We start from the raw sequence: 21,630 nt of genomic DNA, 5'->3' as shown, positions 1-21,630 counted from the left end.
GTGCAGTTATAGTTAGCTGTTATAGCTATGGATAACAGCATAAAGTACAGCCCACGTCTAAACTGTTAAACTATAAAAAGCGACAGACATTATCAGAAAACACACACTTAAACACCAATGTAAACAGTACAGAGGGCTGATGAGCATTTGTTGTTTCCTGATCATAGAAATTTCTGATTATATACAGAATTTAGAATTTGATATAAATAGTTACTCTACATACAGTATAGTTTAGCCCCTTATATGACAGACCATTATAATACAATATTCAACTTTCCATCATCTTATATCCATCCATCATGATTTTTACACACAATGCTCTATTTTAATGTTTTTACACTGTATCTCTAGTTAATACAGAAGCTCGAAGGTTTTAACTGGTAATAATACAGATACAGACTCTTTTGTTGAGACCCTGCCATGGAGTGCCACATATTCTTCTTGTAAATGACCAACTATATAGGTTTTCAACCTCTTTCTGGCTTGGATCACGTTTTGTATTCATCCGTCCTCCTGGTTCGTCTCAATCTGTGAATAGCAGGGTTTTTGTAAACTGTATCATCGTCATTTAATCATACAGTATTTTCCCAAATGGAATAAAGTGCTAATAAAGAATACTTTGTCATTTAAATGGCGTTTATACATTGAACATTAGTTGTCATACAGGCTGGCAAACTGAAGCGGACATTCTAGTGTAAATTCCTGCGCTGTTTCCTATGACTTGAGAGTGTGTTCAAGTTAGCTCTGGCCTGTTTGAAACTTTTGGAGTTCAATTTCAGTAAGTTATTTGATGAGTTACAGATAAAGTTTTCAGAAGCAGCATAGTAAGCATAGTAACACTTACACTGCAGTCTGACAGTTTCAACAGAAGAGCGCCTTTTCCCTGCATTTCCTCCTCTCAGACTATTTTAGGTATTAAGCTGATGCATCTGTTCAAAGTGGATGTTGATGATGGTTGACGGATGCTGTGACAGCGGCTCAATTGCTGAGCGGCACATCACTCAGGGTGCTGCGAAGCGTCACCCGGGTGACACTGAGCGAGTGTTTTCTGGGAGTGATGTGATGTGGCCGATGGCACATGACTTCCTTGAACATTTCTCTAAAGCGGGTGGACATGAGGTTGTACAGGATTGGGTTGACTGCTGAGCTGAGGTAGAAAAAAACTCCGGAGATGACGTGCACATACTTGAAGATTTCCATGTAGTCATCAGTCCATTCATTGATGAAACTCCACATGAGGCGGTCAGTGTGAAACGGGGCCCAGCAGATCCCAAAAACCACCACTAAAACAACTGGATTGAACAGCAAGAGATAGAAAAAGATAATGAGAGACACAGTTAGACGGGATTTTAAACAGCAGTTCAATGATTGATGTTGCCAACATGCTCTTGCTGTTCTCAATTAAATTGTCCCTCTGGGGGCTGTGTGTCAATGATACTATGAAGCAGGAGTTGGGGTTAGTGAGGTAACTTCATGTTTAACCCTGGGTTTTAAGGATTATGACGATGGTTCACTTCTCAATGGGTACAACACCATGGAAATTTATGCAGCACACCTAACCTGCTCATTTTTAGACTCAAATTTTGTAAACTGCTTCTTTGAAGTCCCTGTTCATATCATTGTATGGGTCCAAGTACTCGTCCTTAACACTTGTCCCGGTTTTTGAGTGGTCCTCATAAAAGAGCTTGACTGTAGAATACGAAACAACACAACATCAGAAACCAAATGTAGAATAAAAACTATGCATAAAGAATGAAGGAGATTTTTCAAAATGCCAGCCTACATTTTCACCTCTCTGATTGTGATTTGAAAGTTAATGTGCATTTTACTTGAGGGAGACATTATTCTGTCTCGGAGTTCTTAAATGGAAACACAGTGCCCAAAAAAATGATTGAATTTACAACAGTTTTTGTAGAAGATTGTGATGAAAGACATGTACTGCTCCCTGCAAGCTCTTTCAAAGTTCCATATTAGGGTGCCAGTTTCAGTTTGACAATAAGGTTAGAAATGGGGTAAATGGGAAGTCATTGGTGTTGTCTTTGAATTTTAAAACTGGAGAATCATGACTCACTGTGTGGTTAGAGGTAAAAAAGTTACTTCATAGAGTCATGCACATCCAAATAACCAAGGTATCACAATATTTGCAATGAATTTGAATATCAGTATAGAGAGTTATGGGAGCATTAACCTGTTTTTAAAAAATTTGGTGGTCAACAAATGATCAATTTAGGAAATATATTAACTATGTTACTTTACAGTATTTTACAGAAAATCTTCACAGACCTGATTTCCTGTATTTATCATTATTTGTCCAGAAAATTGTTCAGTTGAAAATGCTTGATGAGCATTGCCCCTCAAATTTATTATTTTATTTAGTTTTATTTTTTAATGTTTACAAGTAAGCTGTTCAGGGGAGCAATTCAACAGAGTCTTAACATCTGCGCCTCTGCTGCCAAACATCTGAGAGCATTTAAATCAGTGTCATAGCATCATATCAAGATAAGGTATAGATGAACACCTGCAGACTGCTCATGCCTATGCACGATGAAAGACATTCATGTCTGTCTTCGCTTTGACCTTCACATCTGAGGGACACAAAGGCACACGTAGGCTAGATCTGAATGTGTCTCTGCTTCAGATGGAGGAAATTGATTAATAATATCTGCATGGTTGATGCCTTTGACTATCATACCATCAATATTTATGTTCATGAGCAACAATAAGCTATGTCTGGGGGTAATGTAATGCCTCCTGAACTTTGCTTTTATCAACATATTAGACACAGTTTCAAAGAAACAAATCTAGAAATTTTTCACATTTATCATGTCAGGTGTGACTGGTTTCTGATTTTTAGGTTCCACTCCCTCTAGATCTTGTTCCTTGAGAGGAATTTGCTGCTTCTCATAAAATATAAATGGGAGCCAATGATTCCACCTACTTTGCACTAGTTAGGAGGTGGTCTCCCCTTCATTGTCTTTAAGAAGCCCCCAGGAAAGGCTCTGGGTGTGAGGTGATTTTGGCGATAGTGGCCATGCTCAGTAGTGCAGAGTCACGTGATGCACACTGGCCCAAAAAGCATTTTTACCCAAACACAATCATTGCAAAACAAGTCGCTGTCACTTCTCACCCTTTTAAAATGACTTTTGGTATTATAAGAAGTTAATCAATTTGAAAGTTTTATGCCATTATGTTTGTGGGGAGCCATCAGATAATCATCCTGCTCAGCCAGAGGAAGTTTAAAACACGCATGCTCTCAGCTAGCTTTCTTAACACATCCATAAAAAGGAGCAAATCTCTCACAAGGAGCACTATGGGATTACCGTTTACAGCTCTGGTTAAGGTAATTTAAGTAAAAAGACTTGATAAAGTCTATGCTATGGCTTTGACAGATCAGGAGAGTTTGATACTCACACAGCATTTTAGTGACCTGCCGGCGGCGTGCCTTCTGCTGTTGTGTACGCACGTTACAGAAGCTGTCCTGCCCAAAGCCTGACTTCGCCTCTAGTGTCTGATGTATCTTCTCGCGCTTCAGCTGCAGCCCTATCAGCATGTACAGAGCGCTGATATTGAGCATGGGTAGAATGAAAAACAGCAAAGTGGTCACCTGGATGGTCAGGTTGTACATCCAGCGTGGTTTCACCAGTGTACAAATCGCTGAGTCAGGGATCTCCACATTTATGTTCCCAGCGGGGCCGGTGGAGCGACTGTGAAGGATGGCGATCCCATGCAGACTTGTGTTGGGAACAGCACACAACACTGACAAACCCCACACTGTGAGGATGACCCGTTTGGCATGTGTGCGTGTCACAACATATTTTGCTCGCAGTGGGTGCACCACAGCAATGTAGCGCTCCACACTCAGCGCTGTCACGTTGAGGATGGATGCCAAGCATACCGTCTCGAATAGGAAGGTTTTAAAGTAGCAACCTCCCTTCCCCAGGAGAAACGGGTAGTTCTGCCACAGCTCATACAGCTCTAGTGGCATGCCGAACAGCAGCACCAGCAGATCTGACACTGCCAGGCTGAACAGGTAGTAGTTTGTTGGCGTCCACATCACTTTGTTACGTGCAATGACAGTACATGTCAGCACATTCCCCACCATGCCTACCATAAAGATGATCAGGTAGATTAGGCAGACAGGGAGGAATACAGATGATTGACGAGGACCCAGACATTTTTCCAGGTACCCTTCCTCTGTCAAACATGCATTACCTTGATTGATGTGGCTGCCATTCATGCAAGGGGTCAGATTGGTACACTTTTCCTCTGGAGGACAAAGCCAACCACCTTCTTCAGCTATTGGATCAAAGGAGCAGTTGTAAGTTGACATCCTGCTGATGTAGTCACAGTAGACTTGCTATCTGAGGAAAAACATAAGATAAAACAGTCATCTGTATTAAATACCAATTTAGACCGAAAGTTTTAAACAGACTTACCCGAGAATAGAAAGAAAGTGGTCAGTAATGACATTTATACAAAACTGATTTCTATTTATTTTATTATTTTGAAAAGGAATCAAAGTTTTGTTGACTGCAAATTTGTGTGTGCCATCAGCAAATGAGGAAGAAGTTGTTTCACATCTTGACATATCGACTTCTTGATCTTTCTGCTCATTGTTTTAGTTTTCCGGCCTGCAACTTTACTGTTTTGGTACCATCTCACCTTACTCATCAGAGTTGGCTGCAGCAGGCAGCTTGAGAAAGCTCTGACGAACCCACTGTACACAACCTGTTCAGCACCAAACGACAGACAGAAAGGTTAGAGACTAGCTGGTGAACATAGTCCAGCATTTAGCAGTTAAAGAACCAGATATATATCTCTGGAGTTGGTAGAGACCAAAACAGAGCTGAAAGACATTTGCCTGAAACAAGACTCCAAATTAATGCTCATGTTGCTCTATTTGAATGTTGGGTTTACAGCTTGTTGCACTTCCCCCCAAGTGGCCAAAATAAAATTGTTGGGGACTACTTTTGATCATGGATAAATAAATATTTTGCCACATTTATGGCCACAGTAGCTGTCTTCATGGTAATGAATGAACACCCAGTGCAATACTATGGCTCCCTGATATGTTTCTATTAGTTTTGGACAATGGAGGTATATGATACAGAGGAATAAGCAGGCTGTATATTAGGCTTCATGTACACGGGCAATACTTATTGGAATCAATTTGTTGTTGGCTTTGGTCTTTTTTATGGGAATTAATTGACAATTAAAAAAAATAGAATATCATTAGACTTGTCCTTTAATCAATTTCAACATTTCTTTGAGCTGTCCAATCAGTGGATATGTTTCACTGACAGGAGCACATTGAAACGAGGTCAATACACAAGGGAGGCTTCAGAACAAGAGAATTTATATAGACTGCAATAAAAGGTCTTTTGTGTTATTCTTATTAATCTCATTACCTTCACCCTTTGAAGCTCAATGGGTGGTAGTGTCAGTGACAGTGGTGAGGGCTCCATTCTTTGTGTGACTAAGTACATAATGAATGGCATTGGTGCTGTTCTGAGTTTGTTTCTCAGTGGGGAGATCTACCCTATTTAGCTGTACTGTACACACTTGCACTGCCACTTAACACAAGAATACCATTGCTAAACACCTGGCCACCATCCTGGCTCCTCTGGTCGGAAACACTACACATCACATCAAGAGCTCCCAAGACTTTGCCATTCCTACCACAGAAGCAGTTAAAACAGTTAGCAAACAACTGCTACAGGACAGCACTTTACCCAACAGAACCAACCTCACCCCTGACCACATATGCGCCTTGCTTGACCTCTGCCTGACTACCACCTATTTCCAATTCAATGAAGGTTTCTACAGACAGAAGCACGGCTGTGCCATGGAGAGCAGAGCCCTGACCTCTTTTTCAGGAGATACCCCCAGCCACTGGTTTAGGTATGTGGATGACACCTGGGTCAAAATCAAAACCCATGAAGTTGAATCCTTCACTGAACACATCAATTTAGTGGAGAGCAACATCAAGTTCACTCGTGAGGATGTCAGTGGAAATAGCCTGGCCTTCTTGGATTGTGCGGTGCACATGAAGAATGACAGAAGCCTCAACATTGAAGTATACCGGAAACCCAGAAAAAGAGGCAGAACAGACAGAGAAGAAAACTGCAATAAATGAAACAATATTGTCATTCCTTACGTTGCTGGATTACCTGGAAAACTCAGGAGGATCTTCTAGAAACACAACATCCCTTTGCATTTCAAGCCCAGTAACACTCTGAGGCAAAAACTTGGCCACTCTAAGGACAAAATACCCAGGCAAAAGCAGAACAACGTAGTTTACGCAGTCCAAGGAATGCACAGACCTGTACATCGGGGAAACTAAACAACCGATACATAAGTGCATGGCACAACACGGGAGAGTCGGTTCCTCAGGCCAGGACTCAGCAGTCCACCTGCATCTTAAGGAAAAAAGACACTCTTTTCAGGACAGTGATGTACACATTTTGGCCAGAGAATAACGATGGTTTGAAGGAGGAGTGAAAGGAGCCATCTTTGTCAATCTCGAACAGCTGTCACTAGACGGAGGAGGCGGTCTGAGACACCACTCGTCAGCCACCTACAATGCAATTCTAAATTAACTCCCCAGACAGCTGAACACCCATCCACACCAGGACTCATGTGACCTCAACAACTAACACCATGGCAGGTTGGGTCAACGACTCACTTGTCACCCTAACAATCCAAGGTGTCGGCACCCAATCACACCTTGACCCATGAGATCCTAACGACTCACATGATGACCGGGAGTGTCAACGACTTATGAGACCTCAATGACTCACAAGTGTTGCTGATCTCACCAGAGGATAAATACCTGGAACTCCCCACTAGTCGGTTAGAATTTAAGAATCCTTTTGGATGAGAGGCAAAACGTCTTCAAGAACTTCAAGCAAGTCCAGCTGTCTTTGCATAGCACTTACAGAATACAACAAGTCAGCTTTGATGACGCAACTGCATTGCAGTTTTCTTTAAATTAATAGTTTAATATTTTGGAAAATATGCTTATTCGCTGTTTTGTCATGAAACTCTACACCAATTTCATGCCTGTACAGTAAATATGAAACTTCAGCCACCAGCCGATTAGTTTAGCATAGCGTAAAGACTGGAAACAGGAGGAAATGGTTAGCCTGGCTTTGTCCCAAGATAACAAAATCCACCTAACATGTCCTCTGAAGCTCACTAATTTACACTACATGTTGTAATATGTTTGTTTAATCCATGCTATGCTGAGTGGTATCAATCTTCTCATCTAACTCTCAGAAAGAAAGCATATAATCAAATTTCCCAAAAGGTATAACTACTGTCTTACTTTAAAGGCACCTCAACATTAATAATGAGGGAATGCTGGCACTGCACTTTCACTACCTGGACCAGATTTATTCTTCCAGTCTGGGGATCAAACAGGTGACCTTTCTCTAACCTTTAGGCCACCTTTAGCATTACAGCTGCAGGGACAAATCAGTAGATTCCCACTGCTAGCAGTATGCCCTTGAGAAGTACTGTACCTACTGTTCAAAGAAACACACATCAGAAAGCAGTGATTCATTATACATGAAATCTTTAGAGGCTTTTGATGTTGTCGTTGAAAGAAAATAAATATTAATAATAATTATATTCTGGAGTGAAGGGCTTTATAGGAACTTGGTCAAGATGGAAGTTATGAGCATCTGTCATGTTGATAATCCCATCATTATCCTGCCCCATCATTTGCATGTAAAGGATTTTTTTTATATTTTATTGGTTTGTAAGTTCATTACATAAAGGAAATTTGATTATGCTTTACAGAGAGACTTCTGGGAAGGATTTAAAAAGTGATATTGCTGGATTTCAATATGATGCAGCGATTTAAAAAAGAAAAAAGTATTTATTGCCATGTCTTCGCCTTTAGTCTTGATTGAATTGAGGTAGGGAAAGGGAACTGGTCATTCAGCTGAATGTAAATTTGTGACCTGGAGGTAAAGTGTAACAATAATTACATTTACCAAGCTGGATGATGAGAGAGATAGGAAAATGCCTTCCTGCCAGTTAAATATGAAAGACTGTTGATGATAAGCAGGAAAACACAACAATTATTTCACCATACATTTACAAATATAAGTCAGAGGCCTTTTCTGTCTCTGGCACAGAGATTCTGAATGATGTATTTCATCAGGATGCCTCTTGTGTCTGTAGACTAAAGCCTTCAATCTGGACAGAATACACACATACACTTGTAAGGCATGTTAGTAGCGTATTGTAGCACCACATGCACTGCATTAAAACAAACTGCATACCATTAACCCTTCCCCCATGGTTTTATGGTGCAGCCCCTACTGTGCAATAGATTAGCTCTTTTATCGATATGATTTTCATTTATAGCACCCAGTGTCGATCAGACCAGTTGTGACTTGCATAATCAAGTTCGGGCTGTAAGATGCAACAGCATATTACCATTCTGACAAGGCCATATTCCAAGGAATAACACAGTATGCTTTATAAATATAGATCCACTACTGTAATGAATGTTTTAGTACAGGATAGTACAGTAGATTGGATGCATTTATGGATGACATATAACACCTTCCTCCTGAGCATTCTGCTAGTCATGTATCACTAATATTATTGTCCAAAAGTCTCAGTAACTCTAGATTATATTTGTTTTAATATTTACATACTAAATACATACTAAAGTTTGTCTTAACTATCTTCTGCACAGCAAGTGCTAAGTTACAAAATGATTGGATATGCCCTCAGTTGTTTATTTCAGCAGTCTTCTTTAAAAACATGTCTTTTGATGCTTCTGAAGTAATATGATTGCTGTGCCCACCTAGGAGTCATGACTTGTTTTCACCTAAAATGAGTGGAACAAAATCTTAACACGCATTGTCCTAAAACTAATGAATTAAAGTGTGGAAGGATGTGAAACTGTTGCATGTGATTGCCTGTTGGCCAAAGATGGAAATCTCCAAGGTTAAGAGTTAGATTATCCCCTTGGGGAAATTTGCTCTCTGCTTTTGAATGTAATAATTTAAGGCCAGAGAGCAGCTACAGCACTCACTTGTAGAGCAAAGCCTCTGTGTATGAAATAACTATATGCATAGTATTTTACTGGCGAAAACATACAGTACAATTCCTAAACAGCTTTTTTTCAGGTTCACATCAGCTGTGCAACAGTTGTCCATGATTACTTGGAAGTGGGTGCAGTAAAATGCAGGACTTTCACAGTGGTTCTGCCTTTAAAAGTCCGAGCAACTGTTTACAGCTCATTACAAACAGTATGCCAATCCAGCAACTAAAACAGTTTTGGCCCTGGGTTAAGTACAAGACTTAGCAGCAATCAATGAAAGCAGCTTTCACTCTGACACAAAAATTCATATCCAGCTTACAATAGTTCACACTCCTTAAGACAGAATATAAAAAAAAACATCCATTGCCTTGCTCAGTAGCTTTTGCCAGTCTGTCACTGTTCTCGTCCCCAGAGTGCAAACATCTCTGTGCTTCTCTTTTTCTCCAGAATGATGAATAATCCAAATCATATATCCAATTTATGTGCATCTGCCTTGAGCAAAGTCAACAGACCGAAATAAACTGTTCCAGCTTTTGAACTAAAGTCAACATGACACTGCTTCCCACTAGAGTCAAAAATGTAATTACTTTGTCGGACGACATGGGTTTAAGTACATGATAAGTGCATGAATGCTTGGCTCTGCTTGCTGTACTTTTATTCACTTTTGATTCCGTGTAGTGAAGTATAATGGTCTGCAGTAACTGTAAAAACTCTGGATGTGAAATTTCACAGGTGATTTTAAACTATCACTTTAATAACACTGCAGACATAGATTGAGACATAGATAAACATGTATTAAGAAAGGCAAATCAAATAATTTTTGAATTTTTAACAGAGATGAATTTATTTCACATTGATTCTGTACTCTAATTAAATTTCAGTGGTTTTAGGTCAAATCCTTTTTTCCCTACAATCCAGTTATGCTGAACTTGGCACTGCTTTAACTGAAAGTCACCACTTCGATAAATGAAGGTGAAAGACTTGACACAAATTAAATCATAGCCTTTGTGTTGTAGCCTAAGCAAATGCTTTTTTTTTTATGGTTACATGCAAGAAATATCAAATAGTGTACAGTGCCCCTGGTATGAAATGTTGATGTTATTTATTAAGAAAATAAGAAATAATAATAATAATAATAATAATAAATTAAGAAAAATGTTGTTATAATCACATACATTAGATCATAGCTATATAATGAGCCACTACATGTTCAAGGCAATATGTGTGTTTTCTAACCTCATAATGTAACATTATTTCAAAAAGCGACACTGTTAAAATAACACTATAATTAAAAAAAAGTTTGAAAAAGGTGAATTACAAAAAATAGCAGGTTAATGAATTGGTTTGTTACGTAAAGACATCCACCAGGATCCTCTCTATGTTTGAGGTACTGAATTATTTCTATGGAAGATAGTGCATGCACATTAAAGTGATTTAGCCCAGAACTCCTATTAATATCTAGTTTTCCAAAAAGTATAAATCTTACCTTCAATGCGTTCCCTTTTTTTAATTCCCTGGTATAAACACAGATTAGTGTCTTGAGAGGTGTGTGAACAATGAGCTTCTCTCTCAGTTACTCTCCTCCCAATCTGTCGCTCTCTCTCCTCAAACCCCACTTATGATCACACACATACATATAATACACATGCACTCACTCACTCTCTCTCTCATCCTCCCTCAACACCACCTTCTCTATACCACACATGAACATTTAGACATTCAAACGTACATCTTTGACTCTACCGACACTTACAGTATAATTACTTAAATGTTAATAGGGTAATGATAATAGCTGTGTGCCTTTCACGTTAAGGCACCACTCCTTCATTGCTGAGAACAAAAACCTCCTGATTTCAGTCTTTCAGTCTGAATGTAGTGTAGTCTACATTATTTTTCACATAATTCTCTTGCACCAAGTGCAAGGTGGAGTTGGGCATGGATCTGGTGTTCTATCTGTGGAAGGAAGCAGCAGCGACGCCCACAGTGCTGCACTGAAACGGCAATTAGCATTCTATAGCTCTTCTACATGAGATGGACAGAGACAGCTAAACTGTTCATCTCGACATGACATGAATAGACATGAGCTAGAAGAGGTGGTGGTAACTCTTTCACTTTCACAGCAACCTCAGAAAGACATTGAAGCTTGTCAAAATGGTAGCCACAGGGAGCTGCAGAAAATGGACTGAAAGCGGTCTGGCCAGACCTTCCACGAATGCAGGTGGCCCTGGTATAAGGAGAAGAAGTCTCGGCAGGCCTGAAGCAAGCTCTCCTGACAAGACTGGGACCTTGTTCAGCGGCTGCTGTAGCCAAACTGCTCTGTACTCTACCCATTATAGATGCACATCATCCCAAAGAAAATGATTTGCATAACTCTGAAAGCTCAAAGGTGTTCCTTTGAGATGTTTGAGAAAGTAATGACAACGTGTGGGTGACGAGAGGATGATTGGAATGTGCACCACCTCCTCCTGCACTCACTTCTTGTAGGCACTTCTTTTAGCACACAGCTAGCATCCAAAAGTCTAAAGCATTCTGGACCAACTACGTTGCACATCTCCAGACCATTGCCATCTGTCTCTCCCTATTCTGTCTCTCGAGGCTCTGACCTCAGTGATCCAGGAGTGATGGAAGGAATGGGCCCCAATAAGTACCGGTAAGTATCTAGGGAGTAGTAATGAGGCGTTGTTAGATTCTGGCTGCTGTATGCAATCAGTGATTCATCTAGCAACCAGGAACATTGTTGGAGGTTCAGTTGGTGGAGGTAAGATTCATGCACACATAACCTATGGTGACCTTACATATTAAGTATGCACGTGTTACATGCACCACACATAACTTTGCAGCATTGACCAGTAACCTAACTGATTTCACCCAGAAGTGCTCCAGCTCTGGTTAAGTGGACTGAGCAGTGCCAACAACCATTTAAAAACACAGCAATTTGATAAATTGTGCTTGCTCTCTTCAGTAATTTACTGCTGTGCTGGCTGGTGACAACTACAGCTGAGCTACAGTTTCCCTCAGTTTTTGAATTAAAGGTGCCATGTGGAGTTTTATAGTCAACAAAGGTTTTCAGGGCCAGCTCTATCCATTTTGTGCCCTAGGCAAGATTAGGATTTGGTACCCCCCCCTTGTAATGGAGTATTTTTACATCGCTGTATTGCTACTTTTACGTAAGTGATTAGAATACTACCATCACTGCTGTGATCAGATTATTATCCTTCAATTTGTTCCAGATTGTCCAACAGCTATCATGGCATCATTATCTAGCATTAACTTTATTGCTACTTAGCTAGCTAACTACTACAAATGAAACACACAAAATGGCATTTTAACGTTACATAAGAGGACATACCTCTATGTTGGGTTTTCTTTTCCTCCTCCTCTTTCCTCCGTTGCTACTAAACAAAACTCATTGTGTGTATTTTAATTCGCGCTTTGCAGTATTTCTCGGTGAATTTCTGCCATTTTTACCATTGGCAGGAGTGTCTATCCAATCACTAATGTGCATGTTGGTGTGTATGTGCGTCCCAATGTGCATGCACAAGACAAAAAAAATGGGGGCCACTACATAAATCAACAGCTCCATAGCAATACTAAAGGTAAAAAACTCCACAGGTACACTTTAAAGCAGGCCAACTGTCCTGTTTCCTAATTTATCTGTGTGCTGGATGAGATAAGATTGATATGGATCTCTAGTATTTTTCTCAAAATGTGAATATTGTCCCTTTAAATAGCATTAAGGAAAAGATTAAAAATAATCGGTAAGTAAATCAATATTTTCAAATTGCTTCATTTTGGCTTATCACACTGGCCAAATAGCAGAGATGTGTCAGGTTTGTGAAATGAACTTTTACTGTTTCAATATCTGATGAAATAGAAGGAAATTTTAAATCATGAGAGACTGCATCACTTCTTCCGTGCCTGCAGGCTTGCAGCTTCTGTTATTTGTCTCCCTGTCTTCAACCTCCTTAATCTGACTCTCACACAATTCTTTTTTATTATATTGTCCACTCTATCTTGCCAGCATGTACAGAGGAAGGAGATGTCTCTTGTCAGATAGAAGGATATACAGATTATCCTCATCTGACCCTAATCATACTTGGTTTTATTGTCATAAGAAGGGACATACTGAAAGCGGTGCTCAAAATAAAGAAACCAGATTCAAAATTACAATAGAACGATATTAATTGAATCTCATGATATGCCCCAAATCACTTCTACTCAGAGCTTTAATAAAACCTCAGTTGTGGCATTATGCACTTCAGATAAATTCTCACTTCATCCGTTGTTTTTTATGATGCTTTGACCCACATCTTGTGGGGTAGCTGACTGGTTTATGTAAATGCTGAAGCCCTTAATGTGCAATCAGTGTATTTTAGTGATGTTCAGTTGTCTTCTCAGTGTTGATGGATCTTTGCTGCGTTTTGTTCAATCTCTGAAGTGTTCACTTTGATCTGGTGGAGCTGGCGATGAAAATGACATTCATACTCAGCTGGCACCAAAAAATCTGCAATGAGACTGATCCACACTGTACTAATACTCTGTAATTTCGTACCATGCTTTAATATTGTGCTATTTTAGCAAACATGGATGGATGGGACAGTTCCAAACAGGTTTTTCATTCATTTAAATAAAAGGTGTCATGCAGAGTTTTCTTGTAAACAAACAAAGCTTTTGTTTACATTCAGTGTTTCTCCCTGTTTGTATCCTTGTGGATAAAACCGGGGCCCAGCCTTAAAAAAAATACATTGATCCATTGTGCTACTAATGGTCAAAAACACCATAGGGTACCTTTAACTTGATAGCATCATACTGGGTAACTAAAGTCAGAAGTCACTGGAGACTTTCAAGAGAAAATCTGTGCAGATGAAGTGACTGAAAAATGTCCCTACTCCCCCTCTACTAAATGATGCTAAGGTGCTGTTGAACAAGTTACTTGACCTTCAGAGCTAAAGTGCACTCTCTTACGCTTGTGTCACTGCTCAGTGGTCTGTAGCTGATTGTATTGGGCAGATTTTTGGACTGAATCGGAGATAAATGCGAAGCAACTAGCATGCTAAAAAGAATCTTCCCTTGTAAGTTTGAAAACAAAAGCCTTGTCATTTTTTTTTTTACTTGCCTTGAAGGATAGTGGAACTGATCAAATAAATCATAACAGCGCCAGCAGTAAATAATTTGTCCCAGCCTTCCGGGCTGCAGAGGTGTCCATATCAGGTACATGTCAAAAATTAGATTAGATTTAGAAATTATATTTCTTGCATAAATGCAATTTTACTACCTGGCAGCTGTCATTTTCTAACCCAACCCTCAGGATAATTCATTAACATAAGATAAATCAGTTAATTTCATCCTATTTATTTTTTGAGGGTTCAGGTTATTAAAATTCCCTTGTGATTCCTCATTAACGGTATTCTTAGCCTCTGAAAACAGCTAATTGCTCCTGAAACATACATTTTTACAATTTTTCAAGTCAATGGGGCAGGAAAATTAGTTAATGTCCAATCCATACTGCAAATTAAGAGGGAAGAAATAGCTTCCATTCTCTCAATAATCAGAAAACAGAAGCCTAAAGGCAAGATGATTTCATTAGAGCTCCCAGTTTTCTGAACTGTGTGTCAGGCAGACTTCTTTAAATCTCTTCCACTAATCACACATCGGTTATATACTGTGTGCGGATTGCCTATTCAGTGATCAGTTTGACATTGGTAAGTAATTTTATTACCAGGCATTTTTAATGAACCTTTTGAGAAATATTCCTCATTTCAGGTTAAACAGAGGCTGCAGTGAATAATTAACTGGTGCACAGGTATCACATAGCATTGCTGTTTTTCATGAATTTTGAATCACTGCTGAGCAGATGTCAACCTGAGAAGACTGATGCATGTTAATAAGTGATCACACTGACCTTTCACTCTCTCAAACACGTACACACACATTATTTTCACTGGTATCACAAGGATTCATACATGGGGATAATATTGTGTAATTGATCTAAGTCCATCACTTAGCTGTCATGTGAAATCTGCAAATCCAGATATCCTTTTGAATAATGATGTTAAGGTTTTATGTTTTCACTGGCACTGCTTTGGGAACTAGATCTGGAGGAAATGATGAAAAGAAGACAATCATATATTTTTTTGAATAACGCCTCCAATTCAGCTAGATAATGGCAGAAGAATGGCAATTTGCAAAATGGAGCGTTTAGTGTAGTGTAGGCTCAGACAGGAACATGAAGTCAAATAGGCACAAATACCATTGTCACAACAGTGTGTTATATTTGAAGGTTCATGTCTGGCAGTGCTGCTGCTAACTAATTATCACTGACCAGCTGCCACAGGTGCATTTTAAACATGTCAATTTTCTTTATGTATGTTTGCAGCCGTATTTCTTTTCTGAGGGTATGATGGAGTATAGGATCACTGCAATCCAATATAACTTTGCTTTAGCTTCCAACATCATGGCATGGATCCCATTTAACTCTTAGAAAAATTATTGATTCTTCCACCAAAACTGTGGCAAACTGTAAGTATTTCTGACACTGAGGACATTTAAATGTCCATACTAAAGTCACTCTCAGTGCAGTACTAAGAGGGTGACACACTGAGCCTGATTGTCAGATTTCTTGTTTCTGGCACTGTCGTGTCAGTGTAGACTCTGTTATGGCCATGACAGCATGATCACTTGTCCTTTTAGTAAAATCCATTATATCTGACATTGTTTCACATATCAGCCGGCTGAGATGCCCGGAGGTTGCAAGAGCATTCTCAACTACTGATATGTCTGTCAAGTGTCTTTAAAGTTGCATAAGGCGGGTTCACACATCGTGGCTTTTAATGACCAAAACATCTACTGTTCTGTAATACATTGTATGTGTATCAGGAATCAAGACTTCATTTTTCAGAAATTATGTAACATGCCAGTAAACGAATTACTAAATGAATTACTAATAACTTTATCCGGTCACTTTGTTTTATAGTGAACAAGAAATACTTTGACACGTTAAACAGTCTTCATTCAGTCTTTTCTATGTAGGTCTTATCCTACTATAAAATAAGGATTAAATATACAATATAAGGATTTTTTTTACTGCCCATATCCACACAACATTTATTTTATATGTTGTCAACATCCAGCCAGTATTATGAGCTGAAAACAATTATCCGTCCACTGACTTAACCTAGTGTTAGAGGCTCATGAAATTTATCAGGGGTGGTAACTGTTTTGATTAATCACAACCTTATTATAGTCATACAAACAAAATAATCAGCCAACCACATGTAGTAACTTAGGTTGGTTGGTTGAATACGTTTACTTGAATGTCACGGTTCTCAGAAAAGGGACACAAGACTCAGGAGGCAGATGTAAAAGTAAAGACAAGGATATAAGGATGCAAAAATCCGAGCAGGCAAACAAAGTTCAAAGGGTCGGCCTGAGGCAAAATCCTAAAACCACAGGCAAGGTCCAAAACCATAACACTTCAATAGCAATGGGAAAATAACATTTATTTCCATTACATCGTTAGTGAATATTGAAACTCAAATGTCTAAACTTATATTGTCCATTAATTATGGGGAATACCACTAAGAAAATACTCATAATAAGAAGAAAGAAGTAGTAAGAGTAACAATAATCTTTCTGGACAAGGTAACAACAATTATTGCCCAGGTGCTGCTTTTTTGTGTGGCATTGTTGCTTTTTCTCCTAATGCCTCGCACTACTGAGTGCGTATCCCCTGCAGTTAATTAAAGCCTTTCAAATAGGCAGGACGAGAAAAGAAATACTGAAAGAGTGGGTGAAAGCCTATGAGTATGGAAACTGAAAGAGCTTGTGGTTGCATAATTTTTTAAATCCTGTTAATTATCTCATTATTTTGGGATTAATATTATTTTCTGTTGATACCAAGATTATAATCTTGACACAGGATGAAAACAAAATGTTTTTTATTTTGCGAAAATAAGAGAATAAACCTGTTGAGAATGATGATGAGAAATTTACTTTTAATCCAAGATGAGATATAATGCTTGTGATCTTAAAGTAACAGGATTTAAAAAAATTACAATGAAGGCTAAGTTCATTTTCAAAGAGCTCATTTTCATGGTATAGGAAAAGAACAGGTGCAAAAGATAAAGTTAATGGTGGCTGAAATTATGTTTTACAGGGATGCTTGAATAGAATAAATGATTGTAATGTTTTTAACACCTGAGCTAGTCCTATGAAAGCCAATATGTCTGCTGTGAAAAAGACCTATTCTCAGCCTCCTTACCAAAAGAGATTCTACCAATTAGATTTTGTTTTTAAGGAGGAAGACAATATAGTAAAAGGAAATGACTCTGTGGACATGCAGTGCCATGAGGAAGTTTGATATTCATCAGAGGTTTGTTGCATTGTAAGAACACTGGAATATGAAAGGTAGATAACAGACTATGTCTGTTGTTTAAATTTGCTGCAATAACCACAATGTATATAAAGGAAACAATCATAAAACATCATAACTGTGGTGCCCATTAACTGAGTCCTTTAAGCAGTGGTGGAAAGTAAAAAACAAGTAAAAAGTCTGCTATTCGCCAGAGAAAATCGAAAATTAGTCTGCCCCAAATGATTTCTTCTGAAATGACTGATTTGATTTCTTGGAATTAATGCAGCTAGGGAACATTTGACTTGACACACAATTTATCAGTCCAGATGTAGTGAGTGAATGAATAAGCACTAATTTGGTGATTAGAGAGAAAATCCATTAAATTCTTATTTCGTAGCTCCTTAATAGGTAACATCAATGCGGTTTTGCTGTGTAATGCACTATGGTTGTTTACTTCATAGCAGTTTTTTCTATTAGAAATCATTATAATGATGATTAGTGACTGTATTATCAAATTACAATAACCATCATTATTAGTTGTAGTATTTATCATCATTGTTAGTAAAAGCATAAAGGTATGACACAAAGAGCAAAATATGCATCTCGTCATTTTTGCTCTGTGCCGGTATTTTTAAGTTGAACATTGTTCTTCAGCCTCAGTCAATGAAGAGACCACAGTAGAAGCCCTGCAAATGTCCGTCCTGTGTTGTACCTACGCAGATAACATGAGGTGGGTAGCAAACACAGTGATTTATGCAAATTTCTCAACTCATCCAGCCCACCTACTGGCTTGTTATGCTCTGTTACTTATGGGTTGAACCGTTCTCATTTCCAGGTCCATAAACACCGATGACCTGGAAAATGTCAATATTTGAGGACCTGGGACCCCAAGTTACAGAGAGTAATTCCCTAAATTCCCTAAACAGCTATAGCTCTGTGAGGCTATACTGAGGTACAGCGGTGCTTTGGGGGGATGCTAATATCACTATGCTAACATTCTCACAATGACAATGCTAACATATTAATGTTTAGTAGGTTCAATGTTTACCATGTTCACTGTTTTAGTTTAGAGTGTTAGCATGCTAACATTAGCTAATTAACACTAAACACAAAGTACAGCTGAGGTTGATGGGAATAGTTTTGCAGGCATTGGGTATTGGACAAACTAAAATTTCGACTTCATGATGGCGCTAGATTAGGAGTCAGGAAATCGCCAAAGTTATTATATTTCATCCTGAGGGGAACATGGATGTGTATACCAAACTTCATGGCAATTCATCAAATACTTGCTGAAATACCTCATACAAAACCACAACTGTCAACTTTATGGTGATGGAAAAGTCAGGGGATCACCAAGGTCAATAGTATTCGTCCTCGAAATTTCATGGCAATCCATCAAGTAGTTGTTGAGACATTTTGCAAAAAATTAAAATTTTTTACCTGCCGGTAGCAGTAGAGGAAAAGTAAGAGGATTAACAAAGTCAATAGGCTAGAAAATTTCATTTTGATCTAATAGCTTTAGAGAAATTTCAGTCTGGACAAGTGGTGGCAGACTGACAGTGCCATCTCGAGAGCCTCGCTGCTAGCGTGGCTAAATATACACAGGCGAAAACATTAACTGACAGCTCACCCTTACCCTATCTTCAACAAAGAACGCCATCAGCATCACATATAGAGCTTACAAATAACAAAGTAGACTGCCACGGGGACATCATCTGCCATGCCCTCCATTTCTTTGCCTCCCTAACATGGGGCACGTTCAGTCTGAAAACGGTGTGCAACGTTTTGCTACGGTTTCTGGTTTGAACTGGATGTTTCCTCGAAAGGGTGTGCATGGTGTGCAATGGGCTTTGAGGTACGTTTTCTCCTGTTTGATGGGTGTGTCAGATGTGTTACCCAATCAGCAGCAACATATATTAAAAAGGCCGTCATAGTTGTAAACACAACTGGGTGTTCACTGCACCACTATTTGCATTTAAATAAACGTGTTTTACGTTTTGTTGGGGCAGAACTTGCCCCTGATGCCACTCTCTGAGTGGCTCTCTCCCTCTCTCTCAATGTGTATGTATGTGTGTGTTCTTGATTGAATGCAGGTGCGCCGGAGTCAGAGCAGAACCGCCAGCTGCATCTAAATACCGTATTCAAGCCTCTTCAAATACTCAGCCCTGCCATTTCCACTCTGTCAGATCGTATATGCTGCAAAAAGTTTGGGTTTGCTGTGCTTAGAGCCATCATTTACCAGCTCTTGCCATTTTTGCATCTAGTTCTTATTGTTTGTCCTCTTAGGCTCATCGTGTTCTCCATTCCTCTCGCAGTGCTGCTTGTTATGACTTCGGCCCGTCTCCCCCACCTCGCCCGTATGTGTCTGCACTTCGGTTCACCTGTTCTGCTGCCACCGTAAAAGTACGATCTGGCCACAAACATGAACCCAGCAGACGCAAATTCCCTACACCAAGCTCTCACTGGTCAAAACCACCTGCTTGGACAACATGACCAAGCCCTCAAGATCCTGTTAGCACAGGAGCCCACAACCTAGCCCTTCACAGCCAGACCCTGAACTCAAGTTCGTTGTGAAGGTGGATGCCTCCGACACTTGGGTAAGGGCTATTCTATCACATCGTTCCCCCTCTGATAAAAAAAAGGTGGCACTGGCTGGAAAGCTCGGCATTCCTCTTCATCGTATGGACAGACCACAAAAACCTTTCCTCCATCCAGACCGCCAAAAGTCTGAACTACTGGCAAGCCAGGTGGGTCTTGTTTTTTGGTTCATTCAATTTCACACTCACTTATTGCTCACTTAAGTCTTATGCCCTCTCCCACCAGGTCACTGGCAACAACTCTGTTTCGGAGCTAGATTCCATCTTGACATCCTCCTGCATCATTGCTGCTCCCATATCTGCCAAGCCCAGCAGAACTAGCATTACCCAGGTAGCAGTCCCATTAACAATGTTTGTTCAAGGTTCTGTTAACTCTGATCTCCAGTGGACCCATTCAACCTACCTGCCCTGATATTCTGGTGTGAATGGGACCCTTGCCTTCCTGCGTCAGATCTTTTGGTGGCCCACTATGGAGAATGACGCCCGGGTGTTTGTCTCAGCCTGCTTGGTCTGTGCGTGGAGGAAAACCTCCAATAACCCACTTCCGGTCTGCTCCGCCTCTGCGTATACCCAGCCTGCCCTGGACAAACATAGCTCTGGACTTAAAGCGTCTCACTTCATTCCACTCTCCAAGCTCCTCTCCTCTAGAGAAACTGCTGACCTTCTCATAACCTGTGGGTTCTGTCTGCATGGCATTCCCACTTACATCATTGTGGACAGGGGACCCCAGTTTACTTCTCAGATATGGAAACCTTCCTGTTCAGCTCCTGGTAGCCCCCCGCCCAGTCCAACAGCCAGAGCGAGCAGGCCAACCAGAAGAAGGAGACTGGTCTATGTTGTGTTACTTCTACTGACCCATTTTCCTGGAGTGCGCAGCTACCCTAGGTTGAATAACCCCACAACACCCTCACTAATGCCTTGTCAGGCATGTCACCTTTTGAATGTGCCCTTGTTTACTAACAATCTTTGTTCCCAGCCCAGGAGGTTGAGGTTGCGGTCCCCTCAGTCCATGACCAACTGTGTCGTTCTTGTCGTACTTGGAGCAAAGCCCGAGCTGCTCTTCTTCATGCCTCTGCCAGCTCCCTGTCCCAAACCAACAGTCACTGTGCCCCAGCTCCAGTCTGGGGGTACTGTTGCTTGTTGTTGATGGGACATCATCTACCATGCCCTCAACTTCTGTGCCTCCCTAACCTGTTGCCGCTCCCTGAGTGTCTCTCTCCCTCTCTCCCTGTGTGCTAGATTGTAGACTGTAGCACCAAATCACAACAGAGGCTATCTCAGGGCACTTTTCATATAGAGCAGGTCTAGACTGTACTCTTTATAGTTATATTTACAGAGACCCAACATTCCCCCATGACTACGCACTTGGCGGCAGCTGCAAGAAAAAACTCTTTTTTAACAGGTAGAAACCTTGAAGAGAACTCGTCTCATGGTGGGCGGCCGTCTGCTCCGACCGGCAGGGTTGAGAGAGAAAGAAATATCTTTAACTTGCTATCTCTCACGTGTGTCTGCACTTGGGTTCACCTGTTTTGCTGCCCCCGTAACACAAATTAATATACAGTATACTAAGGCTGATAGTCAACAGTGTCTATCACAGCTGTCAGACACGTGTTGCT

At 40.1% G+C, this 21,630-nt stretch overlaps 1 protein-coding gene across 1 annotated transcript; it reads right to left on the bottom strand.

The window, feature by feature from the left end:
• Positions 1–978: 978 nt before the first annotated feature.
• On the bottom strand, positions 979–4,710 carry nmur1a (neuromedin U receptor 1a). Its single transcript, XM_040129270.1, has 3 exons — positions 4,663–4,710; positions 3,412–4,361; positions 979–1,292 (listed from the first exon to the last, which is right to left on the bottom strand). Exons 2-3 carry the CDS (start codon positions 4,328–4,330, stop codon positions 979–981), a joined length of 1,233 nt encoding a protein of 410 aa, XP_039985204.1. The 5' UTR covers positions 4,331–4,361; positions 4,663–4,710.
• Between the last annotated feature and the right edge of the window lie 16,920 nt (positions 4,711–21,630).

Source organism: Xiphias gladius, chromosome 6, assembly GCF_016859285.1.
Source record: "Xiphias gladius isolate SHS-SW01 ecotype Sanya breed wild chromosome 6, ASM1685928v1, whole genome shotgun sequence".
Taxonomy (NCBI): Eukaryota; Metazoa; Chordata; class Actinopteri; order Istiophoriformes; family Xiphiidae; genus Xiphias; species Xiphias gladius.
This window is presented reverse-complemented; position numbering and strand designations above follow the sequence as displayed.